Source organism: Sceloporus occidentalis, unplaced genomic scaffold, assembly GCF_023333645.1.
Source record: "Sceloporus occidentalis isolate IW3139 unplaced genomic scaffold, rSceOcc1.0.p SCAF_1, whole genome shotgun sequence".
NCBI classification, from domain to species: domain Eukaryota; kingdom Metazoa; phylum Chordata; class Lepidosauria; order Squamata; family Phrynosomatidae; genus Sceloporus; species Sceloporus occidentalis.
The window spans coordinates 179,892,087-179,915,053 of NW_028316981.1; the positions used below are offsets into that span (position 1 = coordinate 179,892,087).

Genomic DNA, 22,967 nt, shown 5'->3' on the forward strand with positions numbered 1-22,967 from the left:
AATAAGCACTGTGGTCCTCCAGATGTGGTTGGATTCCAGTTCCTTTCAGCCTTTCCCAGCATTGCTAATGATGCAAGATGATAGCATTCTATGAAGGATGGTGGCAAAGCCTGGAGGGCCACAGATCCTTCACCCCATCAAAGCTGATAAGATTACAGCAAGTGCTTCACATTCTCCAGATGTTTTTCTACCACAGCTGCCATCTTTCTTCACCATTGGCTATCTAGCTAGAGCTGATGGGAATTACAGGCGACCTCTCCTCCCAAACATCTGGAGTTACCCACCCCTGAGATACATGGTAGAGGGAAAGTCTGTGCCAGTGGATTAACCTGTGGCATAAACTGGGAGGATTAAGAGAACATGAATCAATCAGTTGAAGGGTGTGTGTGCAATAGAAGCTGTGGTTTAAAATTCTATTGTTAGTTGGGAATAATAATTGAATCAGTTGCATTTACCTATGTGTTGATTCAGCAGCATTCAACGGCTCTAAACTACTTGGAACTAACTGGCAAGACTCCAACCTACATAGGATGATTCATGGTGCAAAATCAAATAAGAACAGCTTTACTTTTGCTCCATTCTTTTTTAATCACTTGGTATACGCTGAAATGTTGGGTGCAGGTCTTCAGTAAAGCAAAAATAGATGGCATTTTTGTAAGTGTGTGATTCTTGGCAACAAGTTTCTTCACAGGAGAGGGATATGCCTCCATTTAGAACAACAACAACAGCCAAGTCTCAATGGTTGTGTACACACTTTATTGGAGATGTTGTAAAGCAACAAGGATTTTCAAAAGGAAAATACTCGGCTTCGATTCTCTCCACTGCAACATATAATGAAATGTGTTGGGAAAAAGCAAGGGGCTCAGATCCCTCACCTCTTCCTGCCACAAATGAAACACCAACATAACCTTTCCAGAAACAACATCTAGGCATCTCTCAAGAGTTGACCAAAAGTACCAAAAAACCAGGGTGTGTTTGTGGTGGCAGAGAGGTCAAGCTGAGACAAAGAAACAAGGACAGGAAAAGAGTGGTTCCTTAAGCAAATGGGTGGGATCAGGTATTGTTTCCTACTTTGGACTTTTAGCTACACCTATCAGTGTCACCCCACCTCCCAATTTTACTCCTGGGGGTAATGTGGACCTTGTGCATTTTTGTTGGTGGGAGGGAAGTGAGGTTCTTCACTTAAGCTTTAATACATCACAGTGGAAAGAAAACCACATAAATAAACCAACTTTGTCCAATCTGAGTTCCTGAGCCAATATTTCCAGACAAGGGCATGAATTAGTTCTCCAAATCCATTTGAAGAGAATAAAGGAAAATAATTATTTCCTCCCTCCAGGAGAGAAAATAAGGCACATAGGGAAGGTTGGCAGGGCACAGGGATATATAATAGGAGGTCATCCAGAGATACAGTCCTACAATACCCCACTTCCCAGGGTTTGGGCCAGACATGTCCTTCAGAAAGAAAAAACTGGATTGCCTGGCTAAGGCAAAAGACAAGGACAACAAACAGCTGCCACTGCAAGGGAAGACGAGATCAGGAAGAGACCTTGGAGAGTCTGAAGAAAGAAATCCTCACTAGACATCTGCAGTTCGCTGTGGGATGCAGCCCTCCATCTCAAGTGCTTCAGGCCAGCCTTCATACTTGTTAGAACTCTTGCTATTCTTGACGTGCTGTAAAAAAACAAAAAAGGGTGGCATTCATGTGAGTGTCTCACATTCTTCTGTGTCTATCTCTGGTCCCTTCACTACTTGTTTTGGGATTTTCTCTGAGCCAAACAAACTCCACAAGAGATATTTTCAAGTTGGTGTCAAAGGACCACCATATGTTTCTGAGGAAAGAAGAAGGTTCACTACCTGCTCAAAGGGACTCTTGTCTTGCACCCCTTTGGCTCCCACAAAGACCCAACTGTCTCGAAAGGCAAGGTCACGGGCAATTGTACTGCCAAGTTCCGTGAAGATTTTGCGGGTCTCTTCATTCATTCTGGAGAGGAAAAGCAGAGAAAAAAGTATGAGCCAACAGACTTTTACCCTGCATTCCTCCTGCTCCCTTCCCACTCCATTCCCCTCTTCCTTCTCTAGTTGACTGATGTCTTGGGTGGGGAATATGTGGCCTTTCAGACATTATTGGACTGTAATTCCCATCAGGCCTAGTCTGTATAGCCAATGATAAAGGACTGGGAGCATCCTTACTGTCCCTGTCTTCCAGAGCATATATATCCTAAGTTATGCATACACATATACACACCCATCTTACTAGGGCACAAAATTTAGCCAGATTGCATTGATATCAGCTTGCTTCTGGGGATATACTCTCAAAGCGGACCCAAAGAACTCCCACTACAGTTGCTTAAGAGGAAAGTATGTTCCCTTTTTAAAGGGGAAACAACTCCCCATGTCCACCATATGGTAAGGAATATCCCAAGAGTCGTTGTGTGGGTCACTGGATCCACCAAGTGCAATAGGAAGGAGAACTCCGACCTCTTACCTGAAATTAACTCTTAGTGGGAGCTTGCACTCCATTACCTGATGGGCTAAGTGCCATCTACTTCAACCATGCTTCCTCCAGATGTGTTGTCTACAATTCCCATCATCCTGATGGAGCAAGACTGTGAGTCCTATGGCTAAGGATGCTGTGAGTTGTAGTCCAACACATCTGGAGATGGCAAGGTTGGGGAAGGCTGGTCTGCTGGGCACACATACTGTATGTGTGAATACATTGGCTCAAGGAAATTTGCCATCTAGACAGGGTTGCATCTGCCATAACTACTCACAACTAAGAGCCTTTTCATGCTATACAGCATTGTGACTCCTCTTTAAGTGCCACAACTGCCTCCTATGGAATCCTGGGACTGGTAGCTGAAGGAGAGACCTATGAATTCTCAACCAGAGAGCTCCCCTGGTAACTCTCTCCAAACTACAAACCCCAGAATAGGATTATGTTGTGGCAGTTAAAGTGGAATAATAGCACTATAACTGTATACACTCATCCATTCACATTCATTGGGATTAGGGGCACAGGACCCCCGTGAATGTGAAAAAACTGCAAATAACAAAAACAATGTTTTTACCTGAGAGAGAACATCTCTCTAGGAATCTCTAGGTCCTCCAGTGCAACTCTGTGGTCAACAGCTGCCAGACATTGACCACAGAATTGTGCTGGAGGAGCTACAAGTGTCTTGTAAAGAATGCCTAGTAAAGAATCTCTAGGTCCTTCAGTATGACATTTGGTTAAAGTTGACCATAGAGTTGCACTGGAGGACCTAGCTATTGCTAGAACGAACATATTAATAAAATCCGTGAACAATCAAATCCACAAAAGTCAAAGCCACACATGTGGAGGGACAAGTGTAGTGTGAAAGGGCCTGCCTCTCAAAGTGCAAATCCCACACCCAATGGCATCACTTTTGTGGGGGCGGGAAGAGCAGGGATGAAATCTGGTTGGGCCCTCCAGAGGAGGAGTGATACCCTGTCGGGCCCTCCTCTCCCTTCGTGGCAGGAGGGGCAAACACACACCCTTCCTGGCTGCTCCATCACCAGGCTGCCTCTCTGGGGAGGAAGCCTGACAAAAGAGCAGCAGGAGGAGGGAACACATGCCCTACCCAAGTGAGACCCTGGCTTGTGATGCCACTGCCAATATCCTGAAAAAACAGAAGCAAAACATTGCAGGAAGATTAGTTCACACCTCTAGCAAGAAATAAAAATGAGTGTGATGTCTAGAGGCTAGAATATAACTGCACAGGTTGACTGGAACCCTGGCTGTCTGCCCATTCATAATACTCACTTTGTGGCAGGGTCATCGTAAGAGGCTACGAACACCAGCGTCCCCTCATGCAATGGCCGGATAAATTTTAACAGATCATTCACATCTAGAGAGAGAGACACACACACACTGAGGCTTCATCACAACTGTTCCTCCAAGAGCACAGGAACTGAAAGCCTGGGCAGCATGTAGGCCACAGTTCTGCACAAATGCAAGAATACTGCAGGAGGACAGGATTGGGTGCAGGATTCAGAGACATGTTTCTAGTCCTTGTGGTTGTGAGGATATGCTTGAAACTGTGTGTAGGAATACCTGGCACAATCTCAGGAGCCAGAGTGGAGACTAAATACTTATCCCAAGGGTTAGAGGTACAGCTTATATGATAAAGCGGTAGAGGGGGGGAAAAAAGAAAGAAAGAAAGAAAGAAAGAAAGAAAGAAAGAAAGAAAGAAAAGAAATGCAGATGTAATGGAATACAAGAAGAGAAATGTACAAGTGTGCTCAATTTGTGCAATTTAATTTTGCAAGCAAATATGATATCTTATTACATCATCAAAATGATGTGCCTTCTGGGTTTCCTAATATTACAGGTGCCCTTGGAACAGAGCCTAGAAAAGTTACTTTTTTGGATCAAAGCACCTCAAATCTCCTTGCACATATAAAGATGTTGGCTACTGTAAACATAATTTTTCCAAATTCTGCATGTGAGGAACTCACATGTAGGGGCAGCTGCACTTGATCAACAGGGGCAACTGCACAATAGGGGCAACTGCACTTGATCCTCTGCTTATCTCAGGCCTCACGTTCCCTTCCTGAGCTCAGGAGATAATGTGTGGCCTGTGGAGGAGTGGATGGGAGTGGGCTACTCCAATTTCTTACTTATTTAATCTTACTTATTTTATTTTTTGTTTCAATACACATTTTATATACAGGGTAAGAATCATGCAACTTCTCCAAACGTTGCTAGATTGCAGCTCTCAGCATTCTTCACCAATGGTCATGTTGGCATGGACTAATGTTGTTGCACAAAGTCCACAAAGATGGGGCTGCTTGGGGAAGGGGCATAACTCCTAAACTATTCAGATAACAAGAAAAAATATTTCTATACTGTTAACCTTACATAAATTTAATTTTGTTACAGCCCCCACTAATCATATACCATTCCTGGCCATAAAGCACACCTCTATCACTATTTCTTGGCTTAAGCAACATCCAAGTTTGTTATGAGGATAAAAAGAATAGGGGAGTAGAGGGACGGGGATTCAGTTCCAAGGCTGTAGAGAGGGCTCTGCATGTTATTCGAAGCACAGCCCTGTCTCCCCTGCCCAGTAGGCACCTCACAACATCTGCACCAACAACCGATCACACAATGAGCTGGCATTACCACATGGCTTCCTAGTTCAGCACAACCATGTGTTAATCTTTACTGAGCCATTCCTCCATCTCTTGGCCCGCTGACTGGGTCAAGCTCTCTTTAGAGCTTGGAAAGATTGTTTTTTGGACTGCATCTCCCACCAATCCCTAACCTGGCTGAAGGATGTTGGGAGCAATAGCTCAAATAAGTAACTTCCCCAAGCTATACCCATTCTTCCCATACAGCTTCTACCTTTCCTAAATCATTCCATATCATGTAAGGTGGCCCATGCCCTAAGATTATCTTCAGGATATGTCAAATACTCTCCTGCATGGAATACCTCTTCCTCAGGAAAACTTCATCCAGACAGCCTTTGCCTTACTGGGGTACCTAACTACTGCCACACAAAAAAACTCACCTCCTGCCCACATGTCAAAGTACTTGGCATCAATCAGGTCTCCGTTCACCCCTGCAAAACAGAGCCAAACAGCATTAGACCTTAGTACTGTTGTTGTGTGCCTTCAGGTAATTTCTGACTTATGGCAACCCTAATGCAAACACATCACAAGATTTGGCAAGATTTGTTGAGATGGGGATTTGCCTCTGCCTCCCTCTAAAACGGAGAGAGCACGACTTGTCCAAGGTCAACTAGTGAGCTTCCATAAATGAGCTGGTATTTGAGCCCTGGTTTCCAGAGTCATAATCCAATGTTCAAACCACTACACCACACTGGCTCTTCCTAGTGCTGTAGGTTGATGTACAAACTATCACTAATACTGAAATTGTACAACTCACCATTCACCAGTGCAACATTTAGGCCCCGGCCAACGTTGTTCTTCACACTGCTCATTAGCCTGAAAAAATGATCAAGGCAAGTCAGAAACAGGCATGGAGAGATTCCTTAGCAAAGCAACAGCTAGTGTGGGGTTAAGAGTGTTGTACTGGAAGAGACAAAGCCAAGGAGACAATGGCTTCCTGACACACTAGACACACTTCAACACTACCTGACTCCATCCTCATGGAGTTTCCCTACATTCATCTATTCCCCTCACCACAAGCTAGTCCCATTGCAAAACTGGATCTGCCAGTTCATCTCATGTACAAAGGCTAGTTTCCAATGCCTTTGTGCACTTATGACCATCGTTGAAACTGGACATGCAACTTCATTTTCATACATAAAGGATTTGTAATTTGAATTGACATCCTCACATATCAATGACATATATATGTCTGTGCCTGGCTTCCACTCCACCAAATGTATCTTAGAAGTAAACTGAAGTCTATGAAAGCTCATGCTGCCAATTTATTTCTTTCAGTTAGTCTCAAGTGTGTTCTCTAAGTACTCTTTCATATTAGTTATAGTGTTATGATTCCACTTTAACTGTTGTGGCAGCATCCCACAGAATCTTGAGTTTTGCAGTTTAGGAAGGGGCATTCAGAATTCTCAACTATAGAGCTCCTCTGGTGCCTCTCACCAAATTACAAACCCCAGGATTCCTTAGGATGCCGCCATGGAGGTTAAAGTGGTATAATTGTGTAGGGTGACAGGGCTCCAGGTTCTAGAGATACAAAATTCTCTACCCCACCCCACCCCCGCTTCTATTTGCTTGACCTACCTCACAAGATTGTCATTGGGAGGTTGAGGAGTTAGGTACTTTATCTTGAGCTCATTGAAGAAAAAGAGGAATAGCAATGTAATACATTTTTAAAAGACACTTTGCCCTGAAAAAGTTTCAATCCCCTGGAATATGGAATTGGGCCTGAATAAAGGGATACAGCTCATGAACGTTATCTTGCCACCTCTAGTCAGGAAGGTTTGACATTGGGGTTTTCTGAACCAGACACCTGGCTGTTCTGTCTTCATTGTCAGTGACTCACATTTTATCCTCAAGGCAGATCTTGGGCCCAATGACATTCGCTGCACCACTTGTAATCCGGAAGGCCAAGGAGTTCTCTGGGCAGGCCCGAGGAAGGCCGCACTTATACTTCTTGGGCCTGGATTCTAAGAAGATGGCAAAGATCAGAAGATCGCAAGATCCCAAAAAACTCCTTGTACCCACTGCTCCAAATGGGATGGTCTCTACTTTTTGTTGCATTGATGTTAAGGTGGGGGGAGAGACAGGATACTATTCTGACAATATCCTATACTAATGTGATCCTATAAATATCTACACTGATGAAATATTCTGAAGTAACTCCGACTGGTTCCATTGATGCCTTCTTTGTAGAAGAATGTGCATAAATATGCATAAAACTTCAGCCTTTGTCATGGCTGCCTAAGATAAACAGCAGTGACAACTGGGGCCCTGCAGACGGTGTTGGACTGTAGCTCCCATTAGTCCTAGCCAGGACAGCCCATAGTGAGAGTTCACAGCCCAGCAACATCTAGAGGACTACAAGGTGACCATGTCCTAATCCATATCCCCCTCACCCCACCCCCAATATTAAAATCCTGCCAGTCTTAACCATTTCAAATATATCTGCCTAGAACTGAATGCTTAAACCCCCCCCAGGGACATGGCAGTACTTTAGCCTTCCGGGTGTGTTAATTACAACATATCTCATCATCCCCAGACAACACTGCCAAGTGGCAATCCAAACCATCCAGAAGGTTGCCCTGATAGGGAAGACTGCACTAAGCTAAACCTGCTCTGCCTCAAAGAATCAAAAGAGTCTGTTTCAAACCAGCTGGGGGGAAAACTGGTCCCAGAGAACATTTCAAGTTGTCTTACGTGGTGCCTGACCCTTGGTTTAGCACAGAGTTTAGCAAATTTACTTTTAGGGGCAGCAATTCACAGATGCCACAAGCCCCTGTAGTCAGTGTGCCATGCTGGCTGGAAGATTCTGCATATTGTCAAAGAAAAAAAAAACCCTTGCCAGGCTGTGGCTCATTTAACCTAAAGCTTTCTATTCTTACTGGTAACATGTCTACAAAATAACAGGACACTGAGGTCCCATGATTCCCACCTTTGACCTAAACTATACCCAGTTTAACAGGTCACATAAGGGTTATTATTTTAAAAATTATTATTCTAGAAATGACTTAATACCTGACATTTAGTTTCTAAAAGTGGTACTTGGAGGCCCCTCATAATCTGAGTGCCTAAACTGTAACTTTATACATTTGGGAACAAGGCTGGCACTGGCCCTATCCTTCACCCCCACCCACTTCAACTTGTCTGAACTCACTGCGACGCCTACTGTTGTTGCCTGAATTATCCTGTGCTGGGACCACTCTGATCAGATCAAGAACGTTACCGAAAGGTGATAATCGGCGAAGAAATGAAAACTCTAGGCATGGCAAAAGAGACATAAAGCTAGGATGGAGAAATCATACAGATAAAGAGGGGAAAAAGGAGGAAAGCTGCTCTTCCATTTATACTTGCAATCTCCTACTACACTAATGGTTCCCAAACTTTGGGCCCCACATGTTGTTGGATTATAAGGTCAAGAAAACTTAACCATTGACTACCTTGGCTGGAAAAGTAGTCCAACAGCATCTAGGGAATCAAGTTTGAGTGACTGTACTTCACATTCCTTTGCAAGTATCCCCCCCACCCACCACCCCTCAGGCTACCACAAGTCCATTTCCTCTTTGGGTGAGGAATCAGGTCCACCATACATCCTGCTCAAACTGTCTGCAAGGGATCTACACTATAATAGGGGAGGCCAATCCAAATGGAAAAGAGGTTTGTTTGGGAACAGCTGCTGAGAACAGCAAAACTGATCTCCTTGAGAATTGTGGAGCACAAGCTTCCTCCCAGTGGTGTCACTAGGATTGGCATCACCTGGTGCTGTAACTTATAGTGTCACCCGCCCCCATTGATATTCTCCCATACTACACCATACAGAATCCATAGTAATATTTTTCTGTATAAATGTTACTCATAAATCATTATTTCCATATATCACTGAATGCAACAGCAATAGTTGTAAGAGAAAAACTGGTAAAATTAAAATTATATCTTTAAATTACAATATCATATGCACAGGTTAAGTGTATTTACATATATAGTCGGGCTTCTTTATCCATGGATTCAAACATTTATGAATTGAAAATATTTTTTAAAAAATTCCAAAAGGAGAACCTTGATTTTGCCATTTTATATAAGGGACACCATTTTACTATGCCACTGTATTTAATGGGACTTGAGCATCCACAGATTTTGGTATCCACATGGAGTCCTGGAAGGAAACCCTAGCAGATACCAAGGACCCACTGTACATAGTTTCTTGTGGTTAAAGTAAGATGTGGTATTTTTAAAGAAAATTTTAAAAGAAAGTGCTTTCAGCCTTCTTAGGGTGTCACCTGGCGTGACCCACATCCCCTGCACCCCTCTACTAACCTGTCCCTGCTTCTCCCACCATACTCTGAATCCTTGGCTACATTTCCCTCCTTCTATTAACTGGTATGTGAAAAACTGTAGGCCCTTTAGACAATGATGCTGCATGACTGATCTGTGTGACAGTGAAGCAACCTCCTCTGCCTCATTCTCCTTTATTTTAATTATCTCCTCTAATTATTCCTTGCAGAGCCTGCTTTGCCTTTCTCTTTGTCTTCTCACTTGCCTTCCACTGATCCACAGGAGCAAGCATTACCGGCAAAACAAGAAGGCTGATTCTGCTTTGCTCTACTGGGGAAAGCTGAAAGACTGTCTCAGCTTTGTGAAAGTGCAGTTCAACATCTGTTTCAAAACATCAAAGCTCTGGGCCTGCATGGATCTAAGCAATGTTGAAACAGCTGGAAAAAGTATTTCTGGACAACAACAATAGAATATCCCAGCCACCATGAGCAGCAAGATCTTGGAAAAGTTATCCAAAAATTTAACTTCTCCAAATTCTGGGTTTGCAATGATGCTCATGGGAGAACATATGTAGACCATGTACGTATGTGCTCTTTCCCTAACTTTCTGCCCTGGGCTACATCTTCCACCATTCCTACATAGCAAAATATGATTGCGGGGAATTATGGGAGTTGTACTCCAAACACATCTGCAGGTCACTAACTTGGAGGGAGACTGGTCTAGAAGTGCACACGCACAATATGCAAACCTAAAGTCTGTGCTAAGTAAGCAGGATAAGAGTTGCAGTTCAACTCAAATTACTGCCTTGGGAAGGGAAATGCTGTGGTAGACCCCTTGGGAAAGCAGCCCAAATCATTTACCTGAAGTGGGAGAATTCTCAGGACCTGCAACAAAACAGACAAGAGTATCAGCAAGATCTGCTCCCAAATAAATGAATGCACCTGGCCTTATCACCTTAAGCATGCAGCAGCTTCTAAATACCAAGCCTAAATTTATCCTTGTCTCTCAATCCATCAGCAGAGCAGATATCAAAGGATCCAACTGGAAGGGTTTTAGACTGACTAGGTTTGGGTCAGAAATTCAAAAAGCATGAAAAGAATGGCTCTGTCATCTTTTAAAAACCAGAAGACACCCAGCTTGGATCGCTTGAATGATTCCTTTTGCTAACCCAATCTTGAATGAGAAGATCTATTTCTATCTTGAACACAACAGTACAACACTCTGCATGGGGACATTACTATGCACCAAAAATATAATAGATCAGTGCTATTCAAAGCAGTGGTCTTTAGGTCACTGGCTGTCAGTCCCTGGCAAATTTCCAGGAAAAAAGTTGCTCATCTCCCACATCAAATAGTTTGAGAGGCATTGTATTAGACGAGCAACTCAGGCAAGAAATCAAAGGGACCACAAGCCCTTAGAGCAGTAATTCTCAAACTATGGAGCAGGACCCCTGGGAAGGCACAAGGGTTGCTCAAGGGTAGGGGTCACAAGAGTTGGAGACTCTGATCCCCCCTCCTCCCCACAAATAATTTCTGTCCGGGAAATGGGGAAATGAAGAAAAGCAAAGGATGTAGCTTCTGCCTGCGGGAGAAGGAGGAGAGGTATTTCCTTATAAAATATTAAAATATGAATATAAATGGAAGTGTGAACAAAAGTACAGGCACTAAACAAACAAAATATTTTATATTCATATACTATGTCAAGCAGGGTGTGTGTGCAATGTCCGCATGTAGATATAAAGGGGGTCACAAAGTTTAAATGTTTGAAAACCACTGCCTTAAGAATAAAAATTTCATGGCAAAAGAAATGTCTTCAAAAGACAGCAAAAATTAAGAACAAGAGGACTCAGATATTATTTGAGCTGAGGATGGACAGCTGTGGCAGGCCTTCACCCACCCCATATGATGCATCAGCAAAATTTGGCCATTGAAATAAACAATTCCCCCTGTGTGATCCCTGTGTGGCTTGTTTTAAATGAAAGGTGAGGAACACAAGGTCCTTTAGATGCTGCTGGGCTGCCCTACCCAGCATAGCCCATGATGAAGAGTGCTGGAAGATGCAGTCCAACATCTAGGGTCACAGTTACATATCTGCTTTATACAGAAATGCTGGTTCTACCCATAGCTAAGACACTTAAAGTGCATTAATGGTTCATGGAAATTATGCAATCAGGTATCCCTGGGGTTATTCACTAGAATAGTTTAAAAAGTAGAGATGAATTAATCCTCTACACAAAACTGCAACTTGTTGGGACTATATGCTAACGTTTTCTTAGAAAAAATTATTCTGAGGATATTTGGCTTCTTGTTTAGACAGAGGCGCATTATAGACGGGCCTTTAATATGCCCCCGTCATGTGCTAGGGGTTGGCCGAGGCCCTAGCGTCCATACCGGCCTTACACCTAGCATGTGATGGGGGCGTAAAGATGGCGGCGCCCTATACACATGGGCGCCGCCATCTTTACGTGCTGGACGCGTCGTGTCTGCACGTGTCGCCCCGGAAATGACGCCACAAATGCGCCCCTTGCGCTTTGCGGCACCTCTTCCGGGGCCTGAGAAGGAGCGCAATTTCCGCACTCCTTCTCGGCAGCGTCCGGGAGCCGTGCCGTTTAAAGGATGCGGCTCCTGGGTGGTGCAAGCGGCAGCGGCGGCAGACCGCCGCAATCCGGCGGTCTGTAACGCGCCTTCGGGAATGTGAATTGTCCAAAGCCACCCAGTGAGTTTCTGTGGGACAGCAGGGATTCAAATCCTGTTCTCCTGGAGTTTTAGCCCTGCACTCCAACCATTACATTGCGCTGACTCTAAAGTGAATTATAGCTAGTAAATTAAAAAGGTCTTGCCTAACAGAAGTCTACAGACATTTTCTGCTTTAACCCAAAGTGCTCTTCTAATCCCACATGAAGCAGACATATGGACATAAATTATCCCTCAGTTGAACTCCATAAGATGATCTCTGATCTCATTCTTTGAACAATACAATTTACTAGCTATAATTGCACATAGGGCTAGCTGGGCCTTCTAAGCACTCCCAGACAGAGACTCATATGATGAAGTAACCTGCCCCACAACCTACCATACAGCCACCTAAGAGATGACTGGAACAACCTTGATGAACAACCAATAAATGTAATGACCTCTCTTTGTTATCCATCTCCAGTATTTACTGTAAAGAGGTATACTGCATCAGGGCATGGGAATTTCATTTCATAGTCAGTGGCAAGCTGTCCTTAGACTTTTCCTCTGTAAATCAATATCACCTGGTGATTTCCAGCTTAAGGTTAAAGCCATCTCTTGATAAGGACTCCAGAGTTCCTCACCCACCAGACATGGCAACTGGGGTTCTTGGGAGTTGAAGTCCAACAATATTTGAACACCCAAGTCTGGGAACTGTTGGTCAAACTCAAAGCATTTTCACTTTCTGGCTACCTTACTTCCAACCTCACAAAGCTATCTAAAACTTATAGCTATCCCTCCTCCTCCAACTGAAACCAGCAAAATGACTGGCATGGAAAGACATGCACAGAACAGGACACAGTAGCCCCACCCTGACCCTCCATATTTCAGTGTTCCTATTATAGAGTAGAACCATCAAAATATGAAGGGGTGACCCCTCAAAACCCTTTGTAGGCCCTTAGCTCCCCCTCCCCATTGCAGACTGGATTTTTTAAAAAATAAAAAAACATCCCCCATACTTCCCAGGCCATATGGTGATTGGGCCTACCAGGTTTGAAAATGCGGCAAGACTGCCTACCACCAAAGTAGGGGCTTTTTTAATGAGAGAGAGAAAATATCTCCATTAAAAAAATATATGGGACATATGACTTGGAGGGGTGGTGGTCCTTCAAGGTCCAACGGGAGGCCTAGACAATCCCCAAGCCTTGACAGTTGCCCACCCTTGCCATCACCCATCGCCCTCAACACCAGTTGTTCCGGCTCTTACTGCTGAGGAGTTGCTGCAGTCGAGAGAAGCCACTTTGGGTGCCCAACAAGATGCTGACAAGGATCCAGGTCAGCCCAGCTGTCAAGACGATCACAACCACACGGAGCGGACCTGAGAGGATGAGGAAAGGCATGGTTTGGCCTGCAATAACACTAACAAAGCCTGGGAAGGCTGAACTCAACTGCTACAGCCATACCATCCCAGCTGCTTCATCTCCCCCTGGCAGTGATGCCCTGGCTGCTTAACCAACTCCTGTTTTGCCCTTTGGGTTCTCCCACCTGCAACTCACCTGCTAGTCTCATGGCTCCCCTTAGAGCATCCAGAACCAGTGACCGTCCAAGGCTACTAAGGCTCTTGAGTTGCCAGGGCTGGTGAGGGATTCTGAGATGGGTTAGTCACATGCACCCTCCAAACTACAGAGATCAGAAATGGCAGTCGGAATCAGCCCAAAGAATTTAAACCAAAACAACAAACCACAAAGTTTTCACTATCGGCCAAGTCTCAAATTGGAAAATACAGCTTTCCTGATCCACTGTGGGATCCCAAAGAAAATGACCTATCTAAAAGTCTTCCCATAAAGTCCTCAGGCTCTGGGTCACTCACGACAGCCAACAAAGCCCAGTTTGCTTGCTTATCAAGCAGTCATGACCAAACCAACTTTTAATTTCATTTAAAACTATATTCTACCAAACCTGCCAATACAAGCCCCAGTGGAAACTCATCATCATCATCATCATTTTTAAAAACCATGTAAAATAATATGACTGCCACAATACAAAGGTTAAATTAAGATCTCAATGACATAAAGCACTGAAGCATCATAAACACCCCCTCCCAAGAACCCCAAAAGCCAAGGATCCCCAAAGCCTTCTTTAAAGTACTCATGGCTTATTATACATTAAAATAGAAAATATAAATAAAAAAATGAAACCCGGCACAACAGGGTGAAAACAAGCAAAGGTTGGGCCAATATTTACTGTCCTGTTGTACTGCTTTTCTAACCTGAGATAACGTAATTTTGCTTTGTTTGCTTGTTTATATTGGAAGGCATTCAAAAATGTAGTCTCTAACAAAGAGTGGTACAACAAGGTGATTGTGCTACCTCCAAATTGTACCACAATTTTGGTTTGCTCCTTCTGCTGGCCATGAAAGTCAGGATATTACAGTATTAAAGAAAGGCGAAGCTTCAAAACCCCTTCTTCACTGTGGACTTTCTAGCTGACCCTGAGCAAATCAATCCCTCTTTCTGTTTCCATTCCTTCTTTGTAAATCAAAGACAACCAAAGGTAAATATGAGTACATTTTAAATGGCTGGAAATAATAACCAAAAAAATCCCTGAATTTTCATACCTAAACCCTGCTTCCATTTTTCCCCTCCAGAATGTGGACATTTGTTAGCCTACTCACAATTGGCACCTCCAATGCAGTGTGACCAGATGTCCTCCTTTTCCAGGACATGCCCTACATTTCAACCTTCTGTCAAGGAGGTATTTCAAAATGTCCTCCATATTGAGCATGGAGACTGCATGCACACTGAGGCAGCATGCACACTGCAGAAATAATCTGGCTTGACACCACATTAACTGCCATAGTTCAGTGCTATGGAATTCTGGGAATTGTAGTTTGGGCTCAGGGGCCTACGTATCCTAAGGGCACCAGATGCTGCCTGATCTTGAAAGGACCCTAAGCTACGTCTGAATGGGAGGATCACCAAAAATACCAGTTGCTTAGGCTACATTTCAGAGGAAGAAACTGGCAAAACCATCTCTGAGTATTCTTTGCCTGACCCTATGAAATTCATGGGGCTGTCATAAACTACAGTTCCCAAAATTCCATAGCACTGAGCCATAGCATTGAGCAATCAGATTATTTCTGCAGTCTGGATGCAGCCTAAGAAGCATCAATTTCTATTTATATTAGTGTTTTTACTTCTTATTTTGTAATGCCCTACATTTTCCTTGCCTTTGCGGTTAGTTAGGACATCTGGCCATTCTGTTCCAGTAGGGGTTCATTGACACTGTGTAGTTATATGGTTCCACTTTAATTGTCTAGGGAATCCTGGGATTTCCAGTTTAAGGAGAGGCCTTTCAAATTCTCAGCCATAAAGTTACTGTAGCTGAACTTCAAACCCCAGGATTTCACAAAATGTTTTGCCATAACAGTTAAAGTGTGATGAACTGGGAAGGACAGGCTTGGTAAGATATTGCCACCTCTGTCCAGTCTCAGAAATATGAACAGAATGCACACACACACAGACACAGTCAGCCCTCGGATTGTTTTTATCCATGGGTTCAAGTATCCATGGTTTGCAAATACAAAACACAGATGAATTCCAAAAATCAAACCTTGATTCCCCCCCCCCCCATTTCATATAAGAACACCATTTTACTATGCCACTGTACAGTATTCAATGAGACTTGGACAGATTTTTGTATCCATAGAGGTCCTGGAACCAAAGCCCAGCGGATACAAAGGGCCCACTGTATATAAAGCATAAACACATATGCATACACACATAGACACACATACACACACACACATAACATTCTTTATTTTTCTCCAGGACTATGGTCCAAAAAACACTGCAGGAATAATACAGTAATCCAGTTTGAGACTGCTTTAGCTGCCCTGGCTCAATGCTAGGGAATGCTGGGAAGTGTAGTTTTGTGAGAGCCATGTAGCCTTCTCTGTCAGAGAGAGAGAGCTCTGGTGCCACAATAAAATACAATTCCCAGGATTCCATAGCCACAGAGCTAGGGAACTTAAAGCAGTGCAGCTATTTCTCCAGTGTGGATGCAGCCCCTGGGAAGAAAGCCTCCACCCTGAGGCACCTTTAAACAGATGCCCCCCCCCCCAAAAAAAGAACCCTCCCCCTGCCTGCCTGCCCTCCACTTCCCCCTGGCCTGAGCCTCCCTCAGGGCCCCACATACTCATCCCACAGGCCTCAAACTACCACCAGCACCACAGCAGAAGAGCCTCTATGCCGACGCCGACGCCTCCTGACACACAGATCCAGCTCCAGCAGCGGTAACCAGGGGCCTGGCCTGGCCTGGCCGCTCCGCCCAGCCTCCTCCTCCTCCGAGGCGGAGCAGACCCTCGCCTGGCCCCCAGTGCTCCAGGCCTCCCTCTGGGAAACAGGAGGAGGAGGAGGCCAGCCCCAGGGCCTCCTCCTCCTCCTCCTCCTGCCCTGCTGTGACTGACCCACCAGCCCCAGGCCTGCATCATTCCTCCCACATGATCACAAGCTCCCTCATTCATTATGCACTCAGTACAGAGAGAGTTAATAAGGAGCTCACTCTATGTGTGTGTGTGTACATACACACACACACAGCTCCTTATTAACTATATCCAGCTCCTTATATACAACACAGAGAGAGAGAGAGAGAGAGATACATACACACACATATACATACATACATATACACACACATATATACATACACACGTCTACATACACATATACACTCATCTCTCTATATTTGCAAATATGATTATTCACGGATTTTATTAATATGTTCTCTCTAGGGATATCTAGGTCATGCTCTTCTAGGCCTTTGTAGCTACTTCAGGGCAGTTCTAGGTTCAGTGTCTGTCTAACGTTGGCCACATAGTTTCCCTGGAGGACCTAGAGATTCCTAGAGAGGAGTCCTCTCAGGTAAAAACATGGTGTTTTTGTTATTAGTGGTTTTTCAATATTCACGGGGGTCTTGTGCCCCTAACCCCAGCAAATATGGAGGGACAAGTGTATATATACATTCACATATGCAAACACACACACACGCATATATGTATGTATACATACATACATTTATACATACACATACACACACACACACACATATATATATACATACAAATATGTATACATACATATATGCATACATACATACACACACACACATATATATATACATAGACACACATGTATACACACACATGTAATCCATTGTCTATGGTGAAACAGAAAAGATTACCAGTTAAATAGACACAAATCCCCCTGACATATCCTTCACACAACACACTTCCAGGCTGCGCCATTCAGCACAGTACAACACACAAACTCCGCCATTAACATGTAAAAACCCGCTTCCTCCAAACAAGGGTCCCACAGGTATATATGTACACACACTTCCATGCCACCACCCTCTGAAGATGCCAGCCACAGCTGTTAGCAAAACGTCAGGAATAAATTCTTCCAGAATTTGGCCACATAGCCCAAAAACCCCCACAGATAACACAGCTTTGAATTCTCTCTCTCTCTCTGTGTGTGTGTGTGTGTGGGTGTACACACATGCCTAAATACACTGAGGGCACCAGATCCCCTGATTTTGGAAACTAAACAAGGTCAGCCCTAGTTAGAACTTGGGCAGGAGAATGCCAATGAATCCCAGGTGCTGTAGTTATACATCAGAGGAAAGAAATGGCAAAATCCCCTCTGAGTATTCTTTGCTTAAGAAAACGCTATGAAGTTCATGGAGTCTCCATAAACTGATAGGTGACTTGAAGGGAATGTGTTTACAAACAAAACAAATGTACCTAAATACCCTAAGGGCACCAGATCCCATCCAATCTTGGAAGCTAAACAGGGCCAGCCTTGGTTAGTACTTGGATAGGAGACTTCCAAAAAGGCACATGCACATACATTTACACATAGGCCTTCAAGTTTAATACTCAGAGGTGGTTTTGCTAATTTCTTCCTTTGAAATATAGCCTACAACACCTGGTATTGGTTGGCAGCCCTATATTTATTTACTTATTCTATCTATCTATCTATCTATCTATCTATCTATCTATCTATCTATCTATCCACACACACACACACACACTCAATGTGAACAATGTATTAGGGTGGACAACACACAGGTAGATACATACAGAAAAACAGAAAAAAGTACTTTTGTGAGTCACAAGTACAGATCAAATTGCCCTCCAAAACGTTTCCTTTTTTTAAAGAGGGAGGTAGCAATCTCCATTTTCTTTTGACTGTCAGTTATACTGCCAGTTATGCTGTAATGTCAGTATGTTCACACAATGTAATTCTATACTGCACAATTGCTTTTGACCCACATTAGTTGTGCTGTTTTAGTGTTTACATTTCACACTCCTACAGCACAACACAATTGTAGTCGTGTTTACTCTTGTCTTACTTTGGATCTTTCTTGGCATCAATGAGAAGAAAGGAATGCCACTTAATTGGATGTTATTTTCCATGCTGTGCTTTGCTTTTAATTGATATTTTACTATACAGTTTTGCTGTGTCAGTGAATCTCAAATTTCCAAACCATTTTAGGATACCAAACAGATGAGAATTTAGGTCTGCGCTGTCTGGTGGAACAAATTATGGGCAGTGGGCCCAGTTTTGTCATACAGCCTGAACTTGTGCATACTTATGCCAAAGCAAGCGCCACTGGACTCAGCAGTGTACATAAGATTGCAATTCTAACTTTTTAAAAAAACGTTTCACTCCTGGCTCCATCACCAACAACTCTGTAGATAAAAGTCCTTTAAACTGACTCCTCAGAATACTGAAAGCTGTTTCCAATTAATATTAATTCCCCTCTATGTTCTTATGCTGATGCAGCCTTCTTCAGCATTTCCAGATCAGTCTTTAAAAAGGCACACATTCCTGCAATTTATTTATCTATTAATTAAATTACAGCATGAGAGCAGCATATAAATAAAATCAAAATGAATAGATAAAAACAGTTTAAAACAATACAATCATTTAAATAGCCTAAAACATATAAAACATGTGAATAAGTTAAAATAGGTTAAGAATATAACTCCATGGGTTTTTGCCAGCTGCTGTCTCTATGGGCTTATCTACATGTACAATAAAATCTGGGGTGCCCCAGATTTTCCAGAATTGCAGCGACTCTGGGGCTTGACTATAATGTTAAACATTGAGGTTCTTCACAACAAATTCAGATTATACAGCCACACAATCCTCCATTCAGAAGTCACATTGGTTTAAAACGGGCATGGTTTGTTCAGGCAGTCCTATGGTTTTGAAGGGCAAATTTACTCCTCTCTTATTATTTTCAAGTTATGCTGCAAAAATTCCATTTTGCTAATGCGATATAGAACTGTGACTCCAAATTGAAGAGAGAAAGAAAGGAGTGTATTGTTATGATATATCTCAGAATTATAAATAAACCCATTCAAGGATGACAATAAAATGTTCCAACTGGAATTGCCAGAAAATAGTGTGGGTCAATAAAAACATCATTTAGATCTTTAAAAAAAATCCCAAAATATACCGCAACAAATGTCACAGCCTTCTCACACATTTGCCATGTCCGGAGGAAACCATAGATTAACACACCCAGGACAAAGTTCAGCATGTATCATCTGAATCTGTCTCATAAAATCGTAGAGATAGAGAGATTTAGTAGTACACATATAAAATGTGCAAAAATCAGACACAAGAATTTTTGACTACTTGCAGCTGAACCTGCAACCAGTTTAGTCAAACAGGCAGTGAAAACAGCACCCTTTCAGATCTCAGTGATGAATCACCCTTTCAGGTTCTGGATAAACTCAAATGACTGACTTCCTGTTTGAACTGGAACTGGGCATAATGCTAGCCTTCCCCTTGGCTTTATGTGCTTTTGAAAGCTGCTACACATCACTCATAGGTTTATTGGTGGTACATGACGATCAACAGCAGAGGAAGAATCCTTGTCCTTTAGCTGATTGGGTCCACTGTGCCCTTTAGACTTGGACACAACTAATTCTACCTAAACTATCCCATGACCAGCACTATTGTTCCCTCCCCCCAGAAAGGACCATAGAAGATGGACTCTCAAGATTTATATAGCATAGAATCAAAAAAGAAATTGAAGTGCATAGGCATGCGTGACCCATCTTCTATCTCAGCAGTGATAAGAACCATACAGGCAGGTTGCTAAAAAGTAAAGTTTACACCACTGGACCTCCCAGCCTTTGGTTTTCCCCCCAGCCTTGAACTGTCAAGCTAAAATGAAATGATCTAGTATGGCCTACTAAATACAAATTAACACTTTCTATGCCGCTGGACAGTTGTTAAATGTCTGGCAACGATGTTAACAAGAATGCTAAAACCCATTGACTTGGTGGCAGAGGCCAAATTCACTATATTTTATATTTTGCTTTTTAAAACTGAAATAAAAGGTGGAGCTGTGGGGTGGGAAAACTTCATACTTTTTGAGCCATGGATGGTTGAATCTGTGGATGCAGAATCCGTGGAGGGCTGATTGTATGCATCAATAATTCTTGAAGAATAAATCAACAAACGTATATAAATAACAGACATACCTATGGTGTGGCTACAGGATGGGCAAAATGAGGACATTGCCACCCATAACAATTCTCCCCCCCCCCTCTTAATGCTTCATTCTCTCCCTACATTGCTAGCATTCAGGGACGTAGCTGCGATTTTGGGAAGGGGGGGTCCAGACTAAGTGCCACCATTATAATGGGGCTTGAGTGCGGTGGCAGCGCAGCAGCGCACACCATTCATTTTTCTAATGGAAGGGGGGGTCCGGACCCCAAGACCCCCCCCCTTGGCTACGTCCCTGTAGCATTGTAGTAACTTAAAAATTCAGTTCACCATTCAGAGATAGGCATCCAACCAAATGTGAGAGGCAAAGTGACCAAGAGATCCAGATGTAAATAATTTCCAGTGTCTCAATCTCTGCAAAGCTAGAAATGTGGGGTCAACTCTAACTCCCATCTGCCCTAGCCATTATAGCCAAAGGTTCAGGAATGCTGGGCTTAGCAGACCAACAGCATCTACAGAGCCACAAGTTAACCATCTCTGCCAGAAGAGTGTATTTCTAGCATGTCTGCCATGATAGCAGAATAATTCATTTTCTGCCTGTCAAGTTTAACTGCTCCTCAGCTGGCATAATTTTCAGCAGTTCAGATGAAAGCATGATCAACAGTTTTTATTACTGCTATTTACGGCAATATAATTGCCACCAATCACTATAAAAATATACTATGCATCTACAACCCTTGTAAAAGGAATGCCAAGATAAATCAGTTGCAACAGGCAATCATTAGATAGATAACCATGTTAGTCTGTTTCAGTATAAAAAGAACAGGGTGTCTTGTAGCACCTTTAAGACTAACCCATCTGTTTCAGTGTAAGCTGAAACAAATTTACATGAACAGCAAAGAAGACCATAACTCCTGTCATGGACCAAGTTTATGCTGAAATACATTTGATAGTCTTACAGGTATCACAAGGCACCCTTATTTTCTTTAGATACTTTAGGACTGTCCTCTGGCTGCAAATATTATTCAGCCCAGTTCTTGAGTGTAACGATGGCACCCTGAACTAAGGCAAAGCTCTTTTTTTAAAAATCACATAGAATGAGTGAAAACAAGAGATCAAGAGATCAATGCTTCTGCATAACCCCCCCCCCACACACACACACACAATGCTGTGATACATTGAAAAAAAGTAAAAATGAGAAGAAAGCAAACCAATGCAAGTTGGCTTTTAACATACCTGGAAGCTGAAGGCAACCTATGTAGTAATTCTCCGAGGGTGCAATTACACCATAGAAATAATGCAGTTTGACACCACTGTAACTGCCATGGCTCCATCTTACAGAATCCTATGATTTGGTAGTTTTGCGAGGCACCACCATTCTTTGGCAGAGAAGGCTAAAGACTTGTAAAAGTACATATCCCAGGACTCCATAGGATGGACCTACAGCACTTAAAGTGATGTCAAATTGCATTATTTCTACAGTTTACATGCACTCTCAGTCCAAACTACATGAATTGTTGCCAAAATGAAAGAGGTACCATCATTCCAATTTAAATATTAAAAGATGTCTCTCTTGGCTTAAAATCAGGAATCAGTTTCTGTACCATATATATATATATATATATATATATATATATAAAAAATTATTGCCTGAGAATGCTTGGGATGAATAAGGAATTCCTGAGGCAGGGTGACCAGATGACATATCCCACAAAGGAGAACAAGGCACGACAAAATATATGACATTCAAGAAAAATGTAAAGCATTACAAACTAAAAACTAAACAAACTCATATAAATATGGCTGCATTTCATGTGGATTCTTTACAGCTACTTTACCTATACTGTATTTTATTATGTGTACTCAACCCCTATTTTTCTGATTAACATATTAAAATACCTTCTTGGCTTGCAATATGCTGACAGTACTGAGCAAAACAAGTGCTTAAATTGTGCTTGACTAACAACAAAGCCTTGACTGAATCAAACATTCTTCCTTTAATTTGTCTGTTGTGCTGACACTAAGGGAAGAAAAAGCTTTCAACATTTCCATTGTGTCTTCAAGCAGCCCATTGTCTGAAACATTTGCTGTGGGGCAAGTCTTGTCAGCTGCTGTTCCTAGAAAAAGTCCTTTAGAAGGATCCAACCTATCCCCTATTTTCAGCAAGGACAGGCTGACAAGTAGACACATTTCTATAGGGGAACAGCAAGTGTGGTGTTTCTTGATGGGCTTCTTGGTCATGTCCCAAATGGAGGACATTCTGGAATTCCTCCTGGACAGAAGGTTGAAATGTAGGGCATGTTCTGGAAAAGGAGGGCATCTGGTCACCCTGCCCTGACGGCAATAG

The 22,967-nt window shown here is 42.9% G+C and overlaps 1 protein-coding gene across 7 annotated transcripts in view; it reads right to left on the reverse strand.

The window, feature by feature from the left end:
- The window catches only part of LOC149322912 (protein FAM3A-like), a 30,280-nt gene that overhangs the window by 3,221 nt on the left and 4,092 nt on the right, over positions 1-22,967 (reverse strand). Inside the window, exons 1-11 of one of the 7 annotated variants that reach the window (XM_089484695.1) lie at positions 20,542-20,593; positions 13,649-13,772; positions 13,360-13,470; positions 10,281-10,304; positions 8,306-8,407; positions 6,995-7,118; positions 5,912-5,970; positions 5,535-5,585; positions 3,785-3,869; positions 1,858-1,984; positions 740-1,674 (exon numbers count right to left, since the gene is read on the reverse strand). In XM_089484695.1, the coding sequence (XP_089340821.1) occupies positions 1,579-1,674; positions 1,858-1,984; positions 3,785-3,869; positions 5,535-5,585; positions 5,912-5,970; positions 6,995-7,118; positions 8,306-8,407; positions 10,281-10,304; positions 13,360-13,470; positions 13,649-13,661 (792 nt within the window). In that variant the 5' untranslated portion in view covers positions 13,662-13,772; positions 20,542-20,593 and the 3' untranslated portion in view covers positions 740-1,578. Of the gene's footprint in view, positions 1-739; positions 1,675-1,857; positions 1,985-3,784; positions 3,870-5,534; positions 5,586-5,911; positions 5,971-6,994; positions 7,119-8,305; positions 8,408-10,280; positions 10,305-13,359; positions 13,471-13,648; positions 13,773-16,289; positions 16,357-20,541; positions 20,594-22,967 lie in introns of those variants that run through there. The other 6 variants (XM_089484694.1, XM_089484696.1, XM_089484692.1 and 3 more) reach the window with 6 other exon arrangements.